We start from the raw sequence: 17,355 nt of genomic DNA, 5'->3' as shown, positions 1-17,355 counted from the left end.
GCAAATGAAGTGACCCATTACAAGAAATGAAACCCTAGAAAAGGGACATCAGCAAAATGGGCTGCCACCACCCGGGATGGCCCGCCAAGGAAGGAATTTTTGTCAAAATCTTACTTGTGAGCATGCAAACACCTAAACAGTCAGAAAAGGCCTTGGATTTCAAGTGGTGTTGCTGTGATCAAACAACGCAACAAACTACTCTGTGATGCGCATTATATGAATTGTCACCGCTATTCTATATGAGGCAACATTTTCGTCTATTGAGTGTGTGGCATTTATTCAACTAGGCTACACTGTGAACTGAATCACTTCTAAGGACTCCCATTCATGCAGATATGGCATAGTAACTGATTTGCCCAGGATCCCACACTTTACACTTAATCAAAGCTGAGATTTGATCCTAGTCAGCAATTTAAAGGGGAAGTTATCTCAGGAGTGTTATTGGCCCAATGGATAGGGCATGTATCTTTTAGCAGATTTTGATCGATTTGAAAAAGAATTCCTATGCGTCTTACCTTCGATTTTTCTCACATTTACACATGCGTTGGAAGCCACCATAAATCATAAGACCACCCCTAAAGCTGACACATACAAGCTTATGCCCCTTGTCACAACACCAGTACACTTCTCATGTCTATCATCCACACACCAACCAAGGATGATCCTGCTTAGCTCCAAAGGGTGGCAGGGTCAACCCCATCCAGGATGGAAAGCCAAATACAATCAGTGCTTTGTCCTAGCACCCTGAATGCTACTAATCATTTGCCAACCCTGCATCACCCTTGGTTGGTTTGCAGATGAATGATTCATCATGTTAATATATATTTTTTATTATAGCCAACATGTTTAAATCATAACATATTTCATTGAACTTACTGAAACTTGCACACTGCTCCTGGTAAACCCAGGCTTTTACCAGTCAGCTAGTGGGTCGCTCGAGCTAGCCGTGATCAAATTAAATTAAAACGTATAAACACAATCCACGTGCAGCAATCACTAAGCTTGGTATTTCCATGGCAATCTCCCATCCGCAAATCGACCCTGGAGCTAAGTAGGATCAGCCTTGTTTGGCTGATTCTGCTTGGCTATAGATTCCAAAAAATGTAGTTGAAATTCCAGCTAGGACAAGAGGAGTATGAGATCTGCCGAGGAGCAGACCATAGATAACCATACCTATACTGCAAAACCAATCGCGCGCACTTCACTACGCCGCAGCGACGGAGCAAACCACTCCTAGCCGCACACAAAAGCACAGGACAACTACCGACTGAAAAATCACACCTAGGCTCAGCAAACGGTGTGAACTGAATTGAAACTACCAACAGCACATCACAACTCTCCTGTGCTTTTTCCCGCTCAGTACTACTAACTTGCCTTTCAGATCTGCCAGAGCGCCAGGAGACCACTCCGGTGGTGATAGTGCCCATTATTAATATCCTTTAACATAACAATACTACTGCACTTTTAAATCAGTGAGTAAGTAAACCATATTGATAAAAGGTCACTTACTTTTGCAGACCTCGTTTTTAGTTGAAAGAAACGTTTTTTACAGGAACCGTTACCGTCTCTGGCTGCAGGGCAGGTGGGATGGAGTGTTCTAAGCGTGCAGGGTCACTCATATGCTGCCCAGACTAGAATAGCCCACCATTAAAAAAAAAAATAAAAAAAAATACATTTAGGCAAGGATCGATTGAGGTACATCCCTCCATATCTCATATTGGTAATGTTTGCGAACAGAGGCGTTGCTAGGGGAAAGCTGAGGAGGCTATAGCCCCTGGTCTTTTGGTTGTAGCCCCGGATAGAAGCTCGGGGGCTAACAACCAAAAGGCTAGCTAGCCCCGAGTCCCGACAGTCCTGACCTTGGCCTAGCCCCGCATCTTCAACATCTCCTGTTTGGGGAGATTCTCTGCTCTGCTTCTAAGAAGTGAAGCCTCCCTCCCAGCTCGCGACAGCTTCAAAAGGTATGTGCGAATCAGACATGTCAAGTAACTTCCTGGTTTCTCATTTCAGAATGGCGCCAATGAGGACTCCATAGACTTCCACAGCAGGACAGCTCTGCACTGTGCAGGTGAGTCATAGAGGGCCGAGGCCAATGGCGCGACCCGGTATACTGAATCTCCCCCAGTATGGCCTATGCTGCTTTCCAATGCATCATGTGCTGCTGAAACATGGAAGAAGGACTACGCCTTCAAATAAAAATAGCTATTTACATAGCTCTGTTATAATTGTTCAAGATGTATAATGCATTCACTGTTCTGTTTATAAACCCAATATAAAGAATACATGAAGCTATAATATTTATAGGAGGCACCTGTTACATTAGTGAGTAATGAGCAAGTTATGCTCGTGCCGGAGATGACTCGCGCATGTTATCAGACACCAAAAGATGGTTACTATTGTTATCAGAGCGTAAGATAATCAGTTTCCAATTAGTTAACTAACATGATGATTACTATAACATATTGCACTAGTGATCAGTTAAAAGCATGCATGTTTGTTCAGACGTGGAACAGAGGGCTGTTTGCAGGGGCGTTGCTAGGGGGGGGCTAAGGGGGCTATAGCCCCTGATCTTTTGGTTGTAGCCCCGGATAGAATCTCAGGCGCTACAGCCAAAAGACTAGCTAGCCCCCAGTCCCAACAGTTCCGACATCAGCTTAGCCCCAGGTCTTTTCCAGACCTAGCAACTCCCCTGGCTGTTTGGCTGGTTCTCACAAAGACCTTGTCCTCGTACCTTTACAATGAATTGTGTAATTCCATGCAGTTACATTTCACTGTACCCCAGTTGCCTTGTTTGCCGATAGTGGGGCTGCTTAAGTATCAACGTAGATCCTTCCATAAATAGACCCTTTATTAAACTAGGCATTTCCATTTCCTGGGACCTTCAGTCCTGCATGGCAAGACCCTCATTGGGCACCTCCCTCGGCAGAATAGAAGATGGAACTGCCAATGGGGTTCCCCTCTTCCACCTCAGATGGCCCGTGGGTTGGTTGAGAAGAGAGTGTGCGCTGCCTCTCCCGCATGACCTCCTTTTCCCCTCTCAGCTGGCCAGTGGATTGGTTGGTGCTTCAGAACTTTCTATCCCATATCAGGATGCCTGTGGAGTATGGTCTCCCCATCCCCTTTTCCGCTCTCACCTTAGGTGGCATGCGGATGGATTGGTGAATCGTACTTCTCGCTTCATCAATTCGGATTTGCTGTAGTTTGGGGAATGGTGAGGTTGGCTTTCCTCTTCCTTTAATCAGGGGGTCTGGGGTTTAGTTTGGGAGGCAAGACGTCTAATTTCTGCAGCCTAAGGGAATGTTGGTTTGAGTGCTGGGACTGCTTTCTGTCCCATCACAGAATACCTGTGGGTTAGTATCAAAAGTGGGTCTTGACCTCTCAAGACGTGTGCGTTAGTGTAAAGGCATTCCTTGCTCTCTTCTACTACCGATGGCTGCCACGTTCGGCAGGACTTCTGCTTTTGCTCATGTCCAATGCCTCAATGGGTTGGTTCAGAGAAGCAGGGCCTTCTCTTGCCTTGCCTTAGCCACTCGCCCCTCAGGTAGCCTGTGAATTGTTTGTTGGTGGGGGGTTGTAGGCACTTCCTCCATTTCCTATGGCTTGTAGTTTATTTAGGGATCACGCCCTCCCCCACAGTTTCATAGGTTTGGGGGTGGAATGCTCTACTTTCTGTGACCAAGACCTTGCCTCTGTCTCCGGAGGACTATCAGCGCAGTTGTAGTAGCTAAACAGCTAAAAATCTGAAATACGGTAGATGATCTCAATGCTGAAAGATGGGGGCCAGGGTCTGATTTCTAATAGCACCTTCCCCAATTGACCAATTGCCGTGATCCTGGCCACATCACTTGTTTACTTTGTTGCCATATCTGCAAAAACAGGAAGCGATTAGAGACGAGCTGACCTAACCCCGGCAGTTAACGCTCTATGCAAGCAAATGACTTATCCCGTGCATTGTGTCCACATCCAGCCTCCTCCGGTTGCGTCTCCAGTGTGCTGCTCCTCTGCGATCAGGATGAGATTTCCCTTGATGCCATCGATGATGTGAGTAGCACCTGCACTTACCTTTTGTACCAAGAGTTTTTGTTTTTTAAGTCCTTTTTTTGTCAAATGTCCTATAAATCTGGTAAATATGAGTACTGCCTAACCTGTAAGTTAGGTTTGTGGCAGTTGAATGGACGGTTGAAAGCTATGCGGGCATAAGGGGCGCTTGAAGGCAGTAACACATTTGCAGATAAACGGTTGCGTAGAGCTCCCAAAGTCATTTGATCGTGTCACATATCCATGTATGACCAAATCTAGGCATCCATTCATCATGTCAGCGATCCATGCAGCTCTGCTCTTTCTTATGCTACTTGACTTGGGTTCCCTCTGAATGACCTGGCGCTTCAGGTGTTGCAAGGAAGAGGGTTGCGATCTGGGTGGCCTAGTCATTAGTTGATGGTCTGACTGTGGAAGTCCAGGAGCTACTGTTGATTGCAGGTTTGCCATGTGTGCGCTTGTGATGAGTGCTCAAGTTTTCACTGGGTGTTGGTGTTAAGCACGTTGAAGCCTGTAGCCTGCATGCTGGTGGTCCTGGACGGCGGGGGGCTGTTTGTAGTGTACCTGCACCTACAGACATCACCCTCACCATAAGATTACACTGGTTTACGCATCACAGACAGGTTTCTCTTCAAAATTGCTTGCATCTTATATAAAGCAACTACTGCATGAATACCAGCCTACCTAGCCATAAAACTTGTGGGGTCATGTGGGACATGCTGCTCTACGATCCAGTATATTGCTTGGCAGTATATTACTTGTCTCGGGAGGATAGCTCAAGGGCAATGAGATCTACGTGATCTGACCGCGGCTGTTTTTCCCACGGCCAAAAAGTTTGCATGTGAAATGTACGAACCACAAAAGATTTGTACATTTCCCATGCGAACACACGTTCAAAACCCATACATACCCACACACCCACAACACACCCCCACCCTCAACCCACCCCCACCCACACACCCAGCATAAACAAACCCTACTTACCTTTTCTTTAGGCTAAGTCCCTGAAACGCCTGTTCCCTTTCACTTCCGTGATCGGGAACCTGCACCGCAGGGTCATTTTTATTTGTTTATTTTTGTTATAAAAAAAATTTCTGGAGCTGCAGCAGTTTCCCCCGCAACCCCAGCTCTCTATACTCTAAAGTATAGTGAGTGGGGTATTGCAGGGGACAGCCCCGCAGCCCCCGCAGTCTTTTTTTTTTATACTTACCTACAATGCTACCACCAAAGGTTCGAACCTTTGGTGGTTGCAATTTTTGGACTTTTTGTACGGTCAGATCTTTTTTTTCGGTCTGATCGTACACTTCCGGGGCAATGTGCTCGCCTTGGAAGCAAGAGGACACAGGTTCGATCCCCGGGTCCACACTTGGAAACCTCTGTGTATTAAGCACATTATAAATCACCTATCATATCATATCACATGACTAAGGTGGCTTTCCTTTGCAATTTCTCCCCTAATCGAACGCAAATCCGGTCACAATCAGGTGCCACGCCTCGGCGACGGTGGCGGATTTGGAACCGCTGACGCTATGGTCCACCATAGTCAGTTCCATCACGTTTGTTCTTTGAGTTTTATTACTGGTCGAGTTGTTGCGCGCGTACGTGACCGGAGGTATTTCTACAACCACTTCCGGTTTATGGACGCGTTGCAACGCTTTCTGGTTACCCACCAGTTTGTTGCCTAACGCTTCTCCTGCGTTCCTTCCCCGTAGTTTGCCGACTGTGTCCGTTCCTTCCTCCAGCTACTCTTGCTCTCTTGTCTATTTACTCCTGCTCCCTCTCCCACCTTCTTTCTTATTTTCTACTGTTTCCTGTGTATTCTCACCCTCCTCAGCTTACTCACTTTCTTTGTACTCCTCTGTACTTATCTGTACTCTCCTGTCCGCCTGTGTACCAGACCTCAGCGTGCCTTTGGATTGCCTCTGCCTCACGTTGTGTACCCTCCAGCCCGCTAGTGTACCAGACCTCAGCCCGTCTTTGGATTGCCTCTGTCTCACGTTGTGCACTCTCCAGCCCGCCTGTCTACCAGACCTCAGCCCACCTTTTGGACTGCCTCGCAGCCTGGAATCTGCAATCGGCTTCGTATACCATGTCTTCTACCGGCCCACTCCAGTCAACTAAAGAGGTCTCTCAGGGTTTTCTTGTGCCGTTGGCTTTTTCCCCTTCTCGACGTTCCTGGAGGATTGCACTTTGTCACCCTTGTAAGGTGGCACGGTGGCATTGTTCCGTGAACGTCCCTATCTCCACAAAAAAAAGGAGAGACCCAGAAGAAAAGATAAGAGGGGTACCAAGAAGGAGGACGAAGGTGAGGAGCTTGGGGAGGGTGGTGAATCAAACTCTTCTTTTGAAAACGAGGACATTACTAACCCCAGTGACATCAGGACATCTCCGAAGCTACTGCAGTTCAGGAAGGGACCCAACACTCTGCTCTTCAGAGAATACCTAGGAGTTGCTTACGACCTGCTATTCCCAAGCATTTGCCACCCTTTCCACAGACCTCTGTTGGAGCCCAACAACTTGTGCAGCGCTCTGTTGCTTACTAGCAAAATTTGAGCTATATAAACGCAAACGCAAAATCCTATTGAATGACTTATGCATTAATGTAATAAAATAGATGATTCCCTTTTAGCTATTGAATGATTTGCTTTAAAACAAGCTGTGCATCTCAGCAAAAAGAAAGCACATTTGTGTTTCTCCTGCCAAACTACACTATGAGCACCAGTGTGAGGCAAAGTCCATAACCCGAGTGGCTCTAAGGGAGGAGTGGTGAACCACAGAGGAGCCGAGGGGGCAGGTTTCAAGGTATGTGAAGGCATACTGAAGCAAGACACAGACAACCGATTCAAAGTTCAAAATAAAATGGTTTATTAAATTAAATGTTAGGATGGTAGAAGGCCTAACCTGCCCTATGCTAAGGTGGGATTTCCCTACCTGAACGAAACTATGGAAAGTCTAAGTCAAAGAGTTCAACTTAAAAGTCTGTCTGTGTCCAAAACCTATCCTTGCCCTCACAACTAAAACTAAACAATGTGTAGAGATGTCAACAATCAAAGAAATGGTGATCAACATGAAGTTCTGAGCTTCTTCCAGCTCTTAACTTCTTCAGCAGCTCCTCTTCACAAGTTCAAGAAAGTTCCATAAAAGTCTCAAGGTTACATCTCCCAAGTTCAAGGCAATACAGTTCCACACGATCCCCAGGATTCCCTTCCCCATGTTCAAGGCAACACAGCTCAAAAGAACAAGGGTCTGGCTCTGTCCAGAATTTGCAGTTCACCAAGTCTCAGGTTTTCCTTCCCCAAGACTTCAACGTAGTAACTGATACTGGTGTCAGTTTTTAAATGCTTTCACAACTCCAGGCCAACTTGACACTCTTTCTGGATTGCATTAACAGTTCATTGGTTTGTTTCACAATGTCTTTGGCTTTCACAATTCAGTGCTCCGTGGTCTAGGTGCAATTGTCAGACCACGCAGTCCACCTATCGCAGGTCGCGCAACCAGGAACACTAGGCTCTTCAGCCCACACTGGTTTTTCAGTATTTGCCACTGTGTACAGATTCACATTCACTTAGCTTCTCTTTGGCGGTCTCTTGGCTTTGTATGCAGGTTCACACTCTCCGGGGTTCCCCTGGTTATCCTGTTGGCTTTGCCATCATGTGTCACACATCTTATGCCAGTCTTTAGCCTTGACATACTGTTTCCATTCATAAAGTTCACTTTGAGGTGGTCTTATATCTTCCCTATCCTTCCGTCACACTCTTTCACACGTGTATTCTTTTTCCGTGGGTTGCTTTCAAATGGGCACTTTCCTTTCGGCTTCCATCACCCATTAGATTTGCCCATAAAGTTTCATTCAGATCGATATTCAATATGCGTACTTTAACTTTGTTTCAAGTTTTTATTCAGTTCGGTATTCAATGTGCGTGATTTAACTTTGCTTCAAGTTTTCATTCAGTTCGGGAATCAATATGCATCATACGGCACTTATGCCTAGCCACTTAGAAGCGCCACGGCTTTGGGTGACATTTCTCTGCACTCACCAGTCTCCGGCGTTCCTCTCTGGCAGCTCCTCTGCTTCCCATCTGCTGCAGTGACTGGTGGGTCATTCTCTACGAGCCTTGCTCACACTCCGGGTGCTTCGTTGCACACAACGGCAGCTTTGCTTCTCCGGGGACGTGGACAGCGTCTTCTCCTCCTTCCTCCTTGGTCGTAGTTCCAGCTGCTCTCTCCAGACCACGGAGTTCCCCACACCTGTGGCAGCCTAATGGCCCGACTCACGTTGGGCTCCACAGGTCTCTGGGATATCTGCTGGTGTCCTGGCTTCCTCTCAGGTCTCACCACAGCTGCCTCCTTACTAGAAGGGTCCCCTGCTGGTCTCTCCCACACAGGCCTCCCTGCTGCTCCTCTTGCTGCTCCTTTGGTCTCCCTTTACACCTGCAACCACTTGACAGGTTGCGGGTGTGGATTCTCAATTGGGCTTGCCTGACTGTAGTTAAAGGGACATGCTTGACTTTCAAAGTACTCTGCAGACATCTTCTTTGCTCCAGTACTAGGGTGGTGAAATGAGGCTTAAGTGTCCATGCCTCTGTCGCCTCTACCTCGTCCCAGTACTGTCAGAGGTAAAATGTGGGGAACTGAGACTAGAGGTTTTACAATAGCCCATAAAGGCCAGGGGAGGGTTAGGTTGGTCTTCAATAGGGAAAGGGGGATACCATGTCTCGCATGTGGGCACCCCACTCTCGGCCCCCAAGGACCCTCTGCCCAAGTGATCCTCTCTCGCTTCTCCACACCCAGGGTCAGTATCCAAAAGCGATGGCCCTTCGATGGCAACCTGAGAAGAGGATCCAGGGGGCAGTAGGAGTGAGGATAGCCTCAGGTTTCTCACAGGTAAAAGAATGTAAAAGGAGGTACAGGAAAGATGTAGCGGGGGTGGCTCAGTAGTTATTGATTTTATAAGGAAATTAACTAAAGTGTAACTCAGAGCAGCCAATGCTTGGGGGCTGGTTTGATAGTCTGGTGACAGCTAAAATCACTTGAGCACATATGAGCTGAACCTTTCTGTTTATTAAGAGCCTTAAAGTGCTTAACAATTGGCTACTACCCACTGTAGGAGATTGTGTTGTGTTCTGAATGGTTGGAAGTGCAAGGAAGCCATACATTGCATTAGTTGCTCTATGGAACACACCCCTAAATACTTTTACCTGCTACTCCATATTTTGTATGGTTTTAACACATTCTCTCTCATGAGTGAAAATAAGTTCTCTTTGTGACAAAAACCCACCGACAACACTTTGAATCATATGCCTACTTGCCTAACATTAAGTGGTAATGGAAAAATTGCAGACCCAGCAAGTCTATGCACTTGTTGGTAAAGTGTAACACAATTCACAGGTCAGAACTACTACCACCCAGCATGACCTTTCCATTATGGCTCTGTTTCAGGATGGGTGGACACCCCTGATGATTGCTGCACAGAGGAACCACCCAACCATCTGCTCCCTACTGCTGGAACGAGGTGCCCTAGTCAATATCATCGACAAGGAAAAGAAGTAAGTGCCCATCCAATGTCCTCTGTAGTGACCCACCGCACCCCTGGCCTGTTTTATCATGTTACGTTAGATATTTGTACTGTGCCCATCATCACCACTATAGTTGTGTTATGGTGCCGGACCTTGTCCGAGTGGTGACGTATTGTGACCCCGTCTGGCATAATCCAGATCTTAGTCTGTCGGTGAGAAGCAGCGGCGGGGCAGGGGTAGATGGAGAAGGTAGCTAGATGAAGTTAATAGAAGAGGAAGGACGACTAGAGGGATAATGTATATTGAGTATGTTCATGATAGTATGGGTGTGTTTCTTTGCTGTGGTTAATTCTAGATCAGCATGAGAGAGGATTAAGGGGTTGTATAACTCTTTTTAGAGCACTTTTAATGTGATGCCAAAATGAAGATGAGATGTGACGAAAGACAAACTGTCAGAGAATATGGTCATTCCTCACCTTAGTATCGTCATTGATATTTGCGTCTGCGATTTTCTACAGTTCCTCTGGTGAGGCCTTGATCAGACCAACTGTTCAGAATTTCCTTTAAGATGGCCCTCGCTCTCACAACAGAAGTGTGACCGAGCAGCCTGGATTCACATAATAATGTGCAGCTTCTACGCCCAAAAGCACACAATGATGTACAGTCCACATAGTATATCACTGACAATATAATCTATTACTGAAAATCAGCATCAAACCCATCTAAATTACTAGTGAAGTCTTGGAAAATACACATTACATATAGTGTGCCTACAAATTACAAACCACAATGCAAACTAGAACTAACAACAATATTAAAGGTAAGCAAATATTGAAATGGCTACTGCCATAGCCTCCAGTCAGTAGGCAACTCCTAATTATAGCAACATTGCAGGTTGGGTGTTACCAGAGGGCATAGGGAGCGGCAGAAAGGCAAGCTTCAGACTAGTGATGATCCAGAGGACCCACCAAAGAAGATCAAGGCCCACGTTCAATGACCAAAGGCCCTGTTTGACAAAACTCCTATGTTCTGGGATTCTAGGTCCATTTTATAGGGCTCCTCAACTGATTGCTTTTTTTCCTATATACTTTTTTGGATCACTGACTTATTTTGATTGCCAGAGGGACTTCTGCTGCAGTTCCTATGACCACTGACTTACATTGAAGGTCTTCCAAAGCCGAAGGACCCACATTGTTTTACATTGGGGGTCTTCCTGCTTTGCTGCAACTTCTCCTGGGGCTTCTTGTGAGATACTATAAAATACTTTGCTGATTTACTCACTGAAGAGATATGGGAGGGTGTTCTGAGGTTTACCTAATGTTGTTGCCTTGTATCTAATAAAGTCACTAGTGCAACTGAATGTGTTGTGGAGATCTCAGCAGATAGCTAGTGCCATGGGCAACCATTGAGATTGTGGTTCTGGGATTAACTGCTTAAGGTAATGTAATAGGCATTTATATAGCACCTTTCACCATTGGTATGGTCGCAACGCGCTGTAGGTTGAACGCCTTGGGGGACCGAAGTCCTGTTATGGGAAATTGTCAGAAGGGTATAGAATGCGTGTGTGCATTTTAGCCAGAACGAAGGTAGGTAGGTGTTACAGTACATTTTCATTTTAATGCACAATCTCCTCAACATGCGAGTCCCCCAGCACTTTTTGCTGGACTTGGGGATTTTCCACACTCACTCTTTCTTATAACCTATCTGTTGGGATACTTTTGTACTTCTTTCTGTAACTTTTTCTTGGAGAAATGCTTTCCTCCAAGTTTCATGGCATCTGTCATTGACTTTTGCCGCACACAGCACCCTCTGTGCAGTGTGGCTGGGAGCGCCTTGGACTTCCCTTTTTATTTTCTGTTATTTTCCTTGTGAGAACTTCTGCTCAGGCAGGTGGATATTTAGTATCCTTCCTAACTTTTATATTATGAGATCAGCACACCCCACCATATGTGGAGTGCTGAGGGGTTAGACAGTATCCGCTTTCTCACTGCTTCTGTAACTTTTTAGTTACAATGACAAGCTAACCTGAATGGCTGGTGGCAGTGGGTTTATCCTACCTACTTCTGTGCAATTGTTACTCACAGGTTGTACTCACAACCGTGGTAGTGCACAGAAGGGGCACTATTGACCCAAAATGGTGGCTGTATTGTTTTTTCACCGTTTTCTGTTTGCTTGTCCCTTCTTGGTCCTTCTTCTACCATGCTGGGTGGTGGAGGTGTTGGTTTGACCTTTGTCTTTGGCGGGAATCCTTTGTGAAGCCCGCCAAGGCTCCAGTGTGTCTTTGAAGACAGGAAACGGAGGAGGAATCCGAATCTCCACTGTTCTTTGTCTTCTGGCATCCCTGCCTGGAACCAGTTCCAACTGGGGAGCTAGCTGTCCTAAAACGACAGCCACCACCCAGAGTTTGAATGGTGCATGGGTGCTGATTGGCTGGATTCCTGCATAAAAGGCATGTATCCTGAGGCTGAAGACCAGCTGACCCCGTGAACAGACGAATCGATGAGGAAGAAGAGGAGCGATGTCCACAGCCACTTCCAGCCGACCGGAGATGCCTTCTGTGTAATCGGTGCTGCTCAAACCCTTCTTCCAAGCATCAGGAGAACGCCAAAGAGAACGACTCTCCCCTTTAAACTAGTGGGAACACTCGGTCTTCTGGAACCTGTTTTCAAGCCAACCCACAACGAGCTGTGATGTTCACAGGCTGCAAACCGGCAATACCCTGGGATCTGTGGCTACGGTGCAGTGCATCATCTCCTGAAGATCGAATCCTCCTGAAACTTTGGTAGACCCCTTCTGCACCTCCAGAGGCAGGATTCCCTTCCTGAAAGTTCCCTCACCAATGTGCAAGTCCAAGAAAGTGAGATGAATCGACCAGCTGGCAATCATTCTTCACTGAGGCTTCTCAAAAGGTACCAAAATCACAGAAGCCTGAAGAATCCTTTGCTGGAAGCCTCTTTACTCAACTGCTGCTGCAAGATCCACTCCAGTGTCCCTTCATACGTCTGCCTTACCAAGAATCTGGTGACCCGGTTTGCTGCTGCTGCATCGTGGGGGCATTGTGCTGCATCCGCTTCTTCACTCCTAAGGTATTGTGAGACTTTTGGTAGAACTTACCTAGAGCTGAATTGCTGCTCCTGTGTTGCTGGAGTGCTGATTCGTGTGTTTGGGAGTTTGCTCATACCCGTCCGCCCAAGCCTGAAACAGATATTCTGAAAGTTATTACACAGTTTTACATACCTTTGAATTGTATACTGCCATTCTTAAAGTAATACCAACATGATTTACTTACTGTGAATAACGCATTGGTTTTTCTAAAGTTACTTATTGTGTATTATAGTACTTACCTTTTCACTTTACCTTGGTGTACATATATAATAAACCATTATTTGTATCTAACGTTTAGTGTGTCTGTGTTTCTTCGGTCCATTGTGTATACTGTAAGTTCCTTGTAGCACATGCAGCCCCTTTCTCCCTCCTAAGATAAGCCTGGCTGCTCAGACATTGCTACCAACATACTTGTGTGGTTCAGGCCTATACTAAGAGTTGGAGCCCTGTGTCCCAAGTGTGAGTCTTCTGAAGTCTTACCTGTTAGTGGACCTTTGCAAAACTCCATAACAGTAGGGGTCCCTGCTAGTCACCCATGTTGAGCAGGCATGTGGATGAGAGGTAGTCTGAAGAGTATGCGAGAGCAGGAGATACATTATGTGGGCAGCAAGACTGAATTTTACTGTGGGGGATAGCTGCATTGTAATGGCATAGGTGTTGTGCAAGGTCTGTGGAGCAGAAGAGACATTGTGTACAGTTAGACCAAATTGTATTGTGTGGGGTAGCAGCATTCTAATGCCAGAGGTCCTATGCAAGCATGCGAAACAAGGAGAGACCTTATACAATGCATGTGCGTATTTTAGCAAGTATGAGGTAGGTAGGGGTGGCCAAGTCCCTGCTAGTCACCCATGTTGAGCAGGCAGGTGGGTTAGTGCGGAGAAGTAGTCTCGAGAGTATGCGAGAGAGAGATTATGTCTACAGCTAGACCGAATTTTATCATGGGGCTGGCTGCATTCAAGTGGCAGAGGTGTTGTGCGAAGTATGTGAGTTAGGTATGGCATTGTGTACAGCTAGACCGAATCCTATCGTAGGGAATTGTTGCATTTCAATAGAAGAGGTGTCGTGCAAGGTATGTGAGGGAGTAGAGACATTATGTATGCAGCTAGACCAAAATATTATCGTGGGGGGGTAGCTGCATTCTAATGGCAGCACGAGGTGATTCCGATGATATAATGCAGTATTGCTTACCTTCATGTCTTCATCTAGATTTATCTAGAAGCAGATGCAGTGGCCACCCTTCCAATTTGTCTTAGTGCTATACATTTGTTCCCCTCAGATTTATCAAAGTTCAATACATTGGCCACCCTGGAAATTCCTCTAAATGCAATACATTGTATATTCTCACATTTATCAGAATGTAGTGTGCAGGATCGGCTTTGATACTCCCCAAATCCCGGGTCAAGGACTCCTCTCACATGGCTAGGACACAACTGACACATCTTGATCCAGTCATTGGGAACAGCGCTGTGGGGGCGAATCACCTGGGGGAAAATCCGATGAAGGGAGGACAAAGAATAAAGACCTTAATACCCCTCAAACATTCAGGAATTGCTATAGGGCAGAAATTCTGAAGAACCCTAAATGTTTCAATTTGGACTGCAAGTCCCAGAAATCCCTAACTACTGAGAAGAGAAAGAGGCGACTAGGAGCAGTACATACTTCCTTACTCAAACACCACTCTAGTACTGGGACGAGGAAGAGGGTTATGGAGCAATCCCATGGTAAATGTCAGGCATGTCCTGTTAATTGGGTTGATAGTGGTCAGGCAATTGAGCCTTAGACTTTACACCTGCAGCCTGTTTCGAGGCTCCCAAGTGCATTAAAGGTGGAGTCCACAAACAACCAAGAGAGACCAGGAAGCCTGGAGAAGGAGAACCGCCGAGTTAAAGAGAGACTGGGAAGTCTGAAGACCAACAACGATCTCAGAGGACCTACAGGACTCGGGGAGAACAGGTCACTTGGAGTTTCGCAGGACCGGAAGCCTACAATGTAGATGGTGGGCAGCTGCCAAAAAGCTGAGCTGCAGAAAGGAGCTGACAGCAGAGAGAATGCGGTCTGCGTTCTTTGCGAGGAACTGGGAAGCCGGTGTGTGCGAAGACGTGCCGGCTGCTTCCCGATTTCGGAAGTGGTGAGCAGGAGCAGCAGGAACCGTCAATGGGGGGGACGCAAAGAGCCTGTGAGTGTTAGAGGACACTGGAAGACCGGAGCGCTCCGATGGGACCTCAGGCAACTAATGGTCCATAAGCACAAGCAAGGGCGAAAAATAATTAAATGCTTAACAGAATGGAAATTGCTATTTGAGTGATAGCACATCATATTGAATACCAAACTGAATGGAAACTGCGATTTGATTAAGAACAAGTGATATTGAATACCAAATGAACATTTGGAAGTTAAACCGACATAGTGAATGTCAAATTGTATATCAGCACCATTGTGAACAGAACTAAAGCATGTAGCAAATTGAACAAACACTTAAGTATTAGAACTCCAAATGTGAGGAAGATTTATGAACTGGTGGCAAAGTAAAGACTGAAGCAGAAAAGTATTGAACTAGCCAGATAGAAACCCAAGTGTGGAAAATCTGAAGCCCAAAGCAGAAGGGGGAGACTTATGGCTGCACGACCTGTAAAGGGTGGACCGTGGGGTCTGATAACTGCGCCTAGGCCAGGGTGCCCTGAATGATGACCAGCAAAGGACATTGTGAGTAAGCCACTGAGAACTGTGAACTAATTGGTAACATAAGCCAAAAGGTGAAGCAAGTGAACCAGTTGCTTTCTGATATTGAACAAATGATATTAGAATAAGCACTGCATTCTAATCTTGGGGCAGGGAACCCTGAGAATCGAAGGAACTGAGAAGTGTTGCCTTGGGCAAGGGAACCTCAAGATCTTCTTTTGTCTGAACTGTACCATATTGAACGTGGGGAAGGGAACCTCAAGGCCTGGTTGAACATTGATGAAACAAACAACTGTTGGAACTGTATTGAGCCTGAAATGGAAAGCCCTAGAAGGACTTAAGGTGAGAGCAGCTGAGACTTTACTTTTGAACACTATTTTTTGGTTAAGAAGAAACCCCACACCATGTTTATTTCTAGACATGAGGGCAAGCATAGGTTTTGACACGGACCGACTTTTAATTTGGAATTACAGACACAGACTGCCTTAGTTTTCTTTAGGCAGAAGAAATCCCTACCTTAGTTAAAGGGCAAATTAGGCCTTACAACATACTTACATTTTAATAAAGTTCTTTGAAACTTGAGTTCTGCGGTCTGTCACCTCTCTTGATACCATGCCTGTCTCACGGTAGTTAAATGCAGTACATTAGCTGCCCTCACAATTCAGCTAGATGTAGCATCTGGGCCACTCCTAAAATTCATCCGAATGCAATTCATTGGCCACCCCCAAAGTTCACCCAGATGCACCACATTGACTGCCCTCACAGTGGATCCACGTGCAATACAGATGCCACCCTCACACTTCATCCAAGTACAACACATTGGCTCACCGTTCTTTGGTGGTTTGTTCATTCCGCGGTCCTCCTGGGATTAGGTAGTTAGTTCAGGCGGTGAGGGCAGGGTTAGTCATGGTGCTGAGGGGAATAGCAATGTCTTGAGGGCCCTCCGGAAAGTCAGGTGGTAATCTATGCATCAGCTGTTAAGCGGCAAAGAGTTCCAGATAGTGGGGGCTTGGACGGAAAAAGTGGTACCTCCAGTTCTGGTTGATTTGAAAGGGGGAATCACCAGACACATAGCAGTGCCTGATTGTAGGTTTCTAGTGGGGTGACAGTAGGTGATTTTCTGTTGCAGGTATCTTGGCCCTGTCTTTTATAATGCTCGGTGAGTGATGCACATGACTTTGAAAGTGACACGCCATCTGATTTGCAGCCAGTGGATTATACGGAGTGCGTGGACTGGGTAGGTGCAAGGAGTGTTTGTGGAAATAGTGGTTGTGATGTGCAGCGTTTTGGGCAAGAGTGGGGCGTGGAAGGTGGGGGTGAGGGAGAGTGAGTGAGGGGGTTTCAGTTTTGGTCTCATAGGTAGGTGGGTGGGTGTTCTGGGTGTGTACAAGGCACTGAGGAGTGTCATTGGGAGAGGGGGTTGGCGAGTGGAGTTGAGAGGAAGGGGCCGGGGGTGGAGTGAGATTTGTGGAGGCATTGTGTTCTTTTCCCTGGGGATTTTGGGGTTGCTGGGGAGAGTAGGTTGAGCATCTGCCAAATTGGGAATTTACTGGGTTGGGGGAGGGTGAAGGCATCGAGTGTGTACAGGGTGTGAGTGTGTTTTTTTGGTAGGGAGAGGTGTGCAGGGATCGGATGGTAAGAGTGATCCAGTTTCTATGTTTGGAGGTATGCCTGGGAGCCTGTTGTGTGTGTGTGTGAGAGTTGGTGGGTCAGCCGGGGAGGGGGTGTTGGCGAGGGCTAAATGGGTGACACTTAGGGATGGAAAAGCTGAGGTGGAAGCAGGTCTGGAGGGCAGAAAAGTGATGGAACGCAGAGTGGGGTGTGGGGGTGGGTGACGGGATGATAGGTGTGGTGGAGGCTGTTTCCCCCCAGGGCAATGCCGGGGTGTTGTGGTTGGGCGGGGGGAGGATTGTTGTTTTCTTCAAGCAGGCATGGTCTGAGGGGTGGGCGAGTGGAGTTGCTTGGCAGGGAGGATGGCCGGTCCTTTGGTTCATCACAGTAATGCTGAAGTTTAACA

General features: G+C 46.6%; 1 protein-coding gene across 2 annotated transcripts in view; it reads left to right on the top strand.

The window, feature by feature from the left end:
• The window catches only part of ANKRD35 (ankyrin repeat domain 35), a 502,129-nt gene that overhangs the window by 372,778 nt on the left and 111,996 nt on the right, over positions 1-17,355 (top strand). For both annotated transcript variants that reach the window (XM_069652800.1, XM_069652801.1), the window contains exons 5-7: positions 2,011-2,068; positions 3,968-4,041; positions 9,478-9,584. In XM_069652800.1, the coding sequence (XP_069508901.1) occupies positions 2,011-2,068; positions 3,968-4,041; positions 9,478-9,584 (239 nt within the window). The remainder of the gene's footprint in view (positions 1-2,010; positions 2,069-3,967; positions 4,042-9,477; positions 9,585-17,355) is intronic.

The sequence above is a fragment of the Ambystoma mexicanum genome, chromosome 1p, assembly GCF_040938575.1.
Source record: "Ambystoma mexicanum isolate Mex_15411 chromosome 1p, UKY_AmexF1_1, whole genome shotgun sequence".
Taxonomy (NCBI): domain Eukaryota; kingdom Metazoa; phylum Chordata; class Amphibia; order Caudata; family Ambystomatidae; genus Ambystoma; species Ambystoma mexicanum.
Note: the sequence above shows the minus strand (reverse complement) of the source record. Positions and strands in the feature narration are given on the sequence as shown.